The following is a 6849-nucleotide window of genomic DNA, read 5'->3' on the forward strand; positions in this document are numbered from 1 at the left end:
CTAAGTGTCATTGGAAGCACTACTCTCGAGATAACTACTTTCGAATCCAGTTACAGTTCATCACTCTCAAGGAAGAAGGTGCAGTTTAATATGATGGGGTGCTCCACTAATTCCCACATATCAGTAAGAGCCTTTGAAAGCACAAATAATTTTTCACAGCAACCAACAGTGCCACAAGATGTAGGAGATATGGCCTTGAGGGGTGGTACACCAATCGCAGATCCTAAAGGAGACACTGAAGATCTACCTATTGAGATCCTGATTGGAGCTGATTATTACTGGAGAATCGTGACTGTGGAACAACCAATCAAGGTATCACCATCATTGGTTCTTCTCCCAACAATCTTTGGATATGTTCTCAGTGGCCGGCCGCGGTGGTCTCGCGGTTCTAGGCGCGCAGTCCGGAACCGTGCGACTGCTACGGTCGCAGGTTCGAATCCTGCCTCGGGCATGGCTGTGTGTGATGTCCTTAGGTTAGTTAGGTTTAAGTAGTTCTAAGTTCTAGGGGACTGATGACCACAGCAGTTGAGTCCCATAGTGCTCAGAGCCATTTTTTTGTTCTCAGTGGAAACAGATCAAGTACCACCGTCAACAGAGCAACTGTCAACGTTATTCAGGGCAGCTGCAGTGATATATCTGATGAGTCAGTGCGCCGATTTTGGGACCTGGAGACAATCGGGATAACAGGACATCAAGAGCGAGCATTAAAACCCATGGACCACCCTATTTATCAGGAATTCCGAGAATCGTACTGTGTGGAATATGGCCGCAGAGTTGTATCTCTGCCTCGAAAGAAGGATGTGCCTCTCTCCTGCAACCGCACAACTGCTGAAGCGCGTCTTCGCTCCTTACAAAACAAGCTGCGAGGGAATGAAGAGCTGAAGGTCATTTACCACGAGACCATGTCGAAATATATTGAGAAGAACCAGGTAGAGGTAGCACCTGAGGACTGTACTGCTGGAAACACATTCTACCTGCCACACCACATTGTGAAGAAATGCATCAGTGGAAGTGTGAAGTACAGAATAGTCTTCGATGCATCCTCACATGAGCCAGAGTCTCTATCGCTGAATGATGCCCTCGAAAAGGGACGAAATTTACTTCCGGATATTCTAGCAATCTTACTACGATTCCGCACACTTCCAGTGGGATTAGTGTGTGATGTGGACCAAGCTTTCAACTCAGAACTGGCAGAGCTTTTCAAAACCATGCAGCATACTGACGTACAGCTCTACTGTGCCCACCATGGAATCACTTGGAAATTCATACCACCACGTGCGGCTTGGTGGGGAGGGTGGTGGGAACGCATGATAGGCTCAGTCAAGCGCTGCCTGAGGAAAGTTCTTGGTCGCTCCCAGGTGGATGAAGAGAGCTTAAACACCACCTTGATCAGCATAGAAGCCGCAATAAACTCACGACCCATCACTCAAGGAGAGAGCGACACTGCATTGACGCCAGCCCACCTTCTAAATGGTGGGAAATTAGTAACAATTCCATGTGGGCCAGAGCCAGCAACTAGAAAGGACCTTGCCAAGGAGTTCCGACTCAGACAAAAGGTCAATGACGACATCTGGCGCAGGTGGAAGACAGAATACCTCCTGCTGCTAAGACAATATCATGAGGTGAAGGGATACCCTTCGCAAAGGAAACCGAGAATTGGAGAGGTTGTTGTGCTCCAAGAAGACAGCAAACCACGGCACTTGTGGAAGAGGGCTGTGGTAGAAGAAGTGCGGCATGGCAGAGACAGTAAAATACGGTGCATCATCCTCCGCCAGCCAGATGGTATGAAGATCTGTCGACCGGTCCAGCTGGTCATCCCCCTCGAGATGGACCAGGGTGGGGAGGATGTCGGGGAATGAAGACTCCTACGCCATCTGTTGGTGTTTTGTTAAGTCTGTACATTGTGCTGCCCTCTGCAGCGGATATATTTCAACGGTAACTGTAAAATGGACGTGTGAGAATAAAGGTGTGTGTGAGCAGAAGTTTTACTGTGTCCTTGATTTCACTAGTGTGTAGCAACAACGATAATCTATCGTGAGCAAGCGTCTTCATATCTCATATCCTGCATAGATTTGAAATGGTTCAAATGGCTCTGAGCACTATGGGACTTACCAGCTATGGTCGTCAGTCCCCTAGAACTTAGAACTACTTAAACCTAACTAACCTAAGGACATCACACAACACCCAGTCATCACGAGGCAGAGAAAATCCCTGACCCCGCCGGGAATCGAACCCGGGAACCCGGGCGCGGGAAGCGAGAACGCTACCGCACGACCACGAGCTGCGGACCCTGCATAGATTTGAAGGTGCTGTTGTGTGCAAGGGGCATTTGGTGTCGGGTACCTCGCGAAAGGCCATTGCTCACAGCGGCCCGTAAAGCTGAACATATACAGTGGCCCAAACAACACAGAAAATGAGTAGTAGCCCACTCGAGGCGTGTGATGTGGTCCGACGAGGCGCAATTTTGCCAAGGGCAGGCATCGAATATACTGGCGACCCACTGAGACGTTTAACGCGTAGTTCGTGGAGGGTGAAAGGCCGACCGGAGCTGGTTCGATGATATGTGGGAGTCTGCTGTGGCGTGACTTATCTCCATTCATTCAGGTTACCGTGAACATGAACCAAAATGTTTATTTGAGCATTCTTCTTCAATATCTTGTATATTTTCGTTCTTCTAAATCTTCATGATAAGTTTGCTGTGAATGCGTCCGTGTTTGAAGTGACAACAAGTGTTCACGCACAGTTAACGACATCACACCTCATCTACCCCACTACATCATTCGATCCTAATTCTACAACGTGTGTCTGGGACTGCATGGATCAGCATGTGAAACGTTGCGTTCAACACCCCCACCCCCATTTGATAGCTCTATGCTGTGTAATCATCAGTGAGTGGCTGCAGCTATGTGTGACGTACCTGAAGAAACTTATGATCGTTCTTCCTTTCGGAATTAAGACCATTATGAACGCTAGAGGCAGTATTAACGTCCTAGTGTGATTTCTCTCGGGGATACACATTGGCGTAGGTTGCAGACAGGGTACAGCACTTGCTAGCTGATTACGTTCATCATGCTTGTGAGGAATTCTCATGTAGCTGTGTCTTTCAGAACGTGGCTGAACGGCCATCCCTTCTGCCCTCTCACAACCATACCATCACCGCCACCACCACACCGCGATTTTCCATACATACATACATACATAGCTACGTCTCACAGTAGGCAGGTAGGCAGTGTAAAATCTACAAACACCACTGACTTCAGAATTACGTTCAGAATGTATACGAAAATTTAGTTCACCTTAGTTGGCCTTTGCAATGTGAACAAACACGCAAGTCGGCCAAATGGCGAAAGCTGCGCGGTCGCTCAGCATGCGATGGATCTAAAAGTGTGTGCGTTATGTGCATAAATGCAAAATACTTACAACAAGTGACAGAATAAAAGTGAGTGTTCCTGATTCTGAACTAAATGTACAGCTCGGGACACGTAGCAGCTAAAGGAATTACTAGCTTGCACAGTACAGCTGCAGCGTTGTAAATGTAGTCGACCCAGAAGAACATTGGTGAACATATTACGCCAACTGAGGATGGAGGAACACCCGAAACGCGCCGTGTCTTAAATAAAATTCAGTAAGAAGTGGCTGGTTGGTGTATTTTTTCAGGTAATACATTTTGTACCCTTCAGCACCAGACCTCTGGCTAATGAGTCACGCGTGTACTCTTTATGTGTACCTGACTCAGCAGCCTCAATTACTGAGTATTTTTGCGTCTAATCGCACAAATTGTTCTAGAAATTCTCTCCATTTTCAGCTATTTCCCTGTCGCTAATCAAAGCAATTAGAATTATTCTGCATTCTGAGTTACTTAGTTTGTACAAGGCTTTTGCAGCTGTACGATATTAAACGCACAAAGCGCATCTCTTGCTCAGCTCGACGACCGACGTCAGCTGATCAAAACGAGAAGCTAACACTCGATCCAGAAGTGTTACAAAAGCATTCTCACTGCTGAATTTTTCTCCTGGGCGATGATGTGTTCGTCGGATGGAAAAATCAGTTGTGGCGGTGTCCTGGAAGGCCTTCGATAACAGCGTAATATGTAGCGCTACGCACCTTCTTTTTCATATTTACCAAACAAGATTAAACCTAATGTCGTCTTAGTACAGTTCTCCAAATTACACAGTTGTAGTACGTTGCACAGTCCACTGAATATGATGATAATACGTAAACGGCTAACCATGTCCAGTAGGACAATAGGAGATTACTCCGTCGCTGTCGCACACTGTCTAATGCGTAGTCGTCTCATATACAGTTGTATAGTGCCAATTCCTTAATTAACAGCAGTAGGAAAGATGTAACCTAATAAATGTTTTTTTCCACTTGTCTGTTTTGTTTAAAGCCAACGTTACGCTCGAAAAACTTGTATAAAACAAATGTTGCTCCATATGAACTTAGGATATATCTGTAAATCAGGAGAAGTACGTGAATGGGATTATTCGAAAAATAAGGGCCGCTAGCGTATATTTAAATGTTGGCAGGTCAGTACAAAGTTAATCGAATGCAGTGTCACCTATTAATTGTTTGGGAAGACAAATAAGTCATTTTCTTGATTCCGCAGTCGTTTGAGAATGAGTGAAGCAAACGGCAATGCTCGTTGCTACCGCCAGTTGCAGTGTGATTGCTGTAATTCGATTTTTTGTTGTTGTGCAAATGGATGAAAATTGTGTTGAGGCTTCAAAGGTAGCCGTGCAGACGTACGTGATCAGCAAAGTGGCAGGTCCACTATCCCGAAAAACAGAAATAGTTCAACAAGTGGAGCAGAAGCTGCGATCTGACCGTCGGTTAATGGTTGGTGCTCTAGCCGATTATTTTCCTGATGTTGATGTACAACTGTTTAAGCAATTGTTCAAACGTGCGGCGAACTGTCGTCCGGAACAGTCCTCCTCCACGACTCGCCTCCACTCACCGCTGCCGGTGACAAGCACCTCAGTAACTTCTCGATTATCCATTCTACAGTCTCTTGTTTCGCACCCAACAACTGTTACTGCTTCTTGCACACAAAACTATTATTTGATGGGCAACTGTTTGAAGACGACAAAGCACTTGTCGTTTTTAGCTGGTTCAGCTCTCAGGAAGAGACTTCTTTATGCAGAGGTATTGAGAAAAGTAGTTCTGTGGTAATACGTGAACAGCGATGACAAGGGAAGGTAAAGTAGATTCGTCGGGACCAAAAACTCCAAGAACAGATTTTTTCTAACGAGTTCATGTTGTGTGTGACCGTATTGCCGTGACTTTTCGAGTACACCTCGCACAATAATTCCGTACAGGTGTTTCCGTTATTGCACTTGATGTAGTAACTTTTTGCTGCCCATATACAGGAAAATCTGTGTTACGGACCACCTTCGTCTTCTTCACGTTAATGCCCATGCCCATTTGCCTCTGAAAAATCGTTTTGAGAAACAAACTTGTTTCTGACAATGGCGGCTGCCTTTACTGGCTGCTCGCTGTGCTACTTTAAAAATTCTGCAGCCAGTGCCTCGGTCCTCGTCTTTCTTTCGCAGCTGGCACACCGCGGCTTCTCCCGAACTTTTTCTTTTGTCTTCCTCCGCGATGTCGCATGACTTGTTTCCCCAAGTAGCGGTCTCCATCCTTCGCGCTGGCGTAATTGAGTTAAGCCTGATAAAAAATGACAGGCCCGAAGGACCGAGGTGTGATCACTTAAGCCTTCTTCACAGAACTTGCCAACATGATTAGAAGCGCATAAATTTCCTCGTGATTTTCTTATTATGATGTAGCATCTCTCAACGTCGCGGTTCGAGGCAACTGGAGGCTGTGAGGACAATGGAATACTTTTAACGATGTGCCGGAAGTATTTTACATTTCTTGTAAGGTCGACAGTTGTGCCAAACATTTACTCCCGGTTTCGAATGTGATGTTTGATGCAATGCTGCGTGCATGTACTAACACCCTTGTTGTGTGTGTGTGTGTGTGTGTGTGTGTGTGTGTGTGTGTGCGCGTTTCGTTATCATGTGGACGAGAAAGAAGACAACAACTGCTTTCACTGTGAAACTATTCCACACAATCCAGCGGAATACTCTCATTTCACATTTCTCTCTCTCTCTCTCTCTCTCTCTCTCTCTCTCTCTCTCTTTAACGGACAGGTGCAGATAGGACTCGCGCTCATAGGCTTTCTTACAAACTTAATTATGTGTATAGACGGTTCATCTACCCATAGTGACCAAGTTTCAGAAAATAGTATTTAGTGAATAATCTAGCTACAGTCTTCTACATATGGCTCCCTTGGAGACTGCTAAGACAAGATTAGACTAATTACAGCACCAACAGAGGCATTTAAACTTTCTCCCCTCACTCGCTGCGGAATGGAATGAAGTGAAAGTATAGTACATGGTACAAGTTCCCTCTGCCATACACTTCACAGTAGTTCATTGAGTATGGATGTATGTATACGTATCGAACGGATCGTGAATGCGCGTGGCGTGGTTTCTTTCAGTTAAAAACTAAACAATCTATCATCTGAACCATACTGCCTTGGATTATCTTTCACTGTCGTGTAAGTGAAACGTAGCATGGGTGTCGTACAAATAATACAGGTCGGAAACTTCGGCGGTACCTCAATCTTATTATAAAGATCGCGTTCTCGATCAGCAGTACTCCATGAATTGATTGATTTGTACCATAATCATAAAGATAGGCAACAACATGCGCCTCAAAATATTTAGTCTTGGTATACTCTTCCAGGATTAGTAATTTATCTAATTAAAGCCTCTCCAGGTTTTAGAAATGGATTTTGATAGTACAATTATTCATTTAACGGTTGTATCTTGTGGTGGACGAATA

At 45.2% G+C, this 6849-nt stretch overlaps 1 protein-coding gene across 1 annotated transcript in view; it reads left to right on the plus strand.

The window, feature by feature from the left end:
• LOC126236934 (uncharacterized) overlaps window positions 1–1306 on the plus strand; it is a 557773-nt gene extending 556467 nt beyond the window's left edge. Inside the window, exon 19 of the mRNA XM_049946620.1 lies at window positions 566–1306. Coding sequence (XP_049802577.1) covers window positions 566–684 — 119 coding nt within the window. The 3' untranslated portion in view covers window positions 685–1306. The remainder of the gene's footprint in view (window positions 1–565) is intronic.
• The last annotated feature ends 5543 nt before the right edge of the window (window positions 1307–6849 follow it).

The sequence above is a fragment of the Schistocerca nitens genome, chromosome 2, assembly GCF_023898315.1.
Source record: "Schistocerca nitens isolate TAMUIC-IGC-003100 chromosome 2, iqSchNite1.1, whole genome shotgun sequence".
Taxonomy (NCBI): Eukaryota; Metazoa; Arthropoda; class Insecta; order Orthoptera; family Acrididae; genus Schistocerca; species Schistocerca nitens.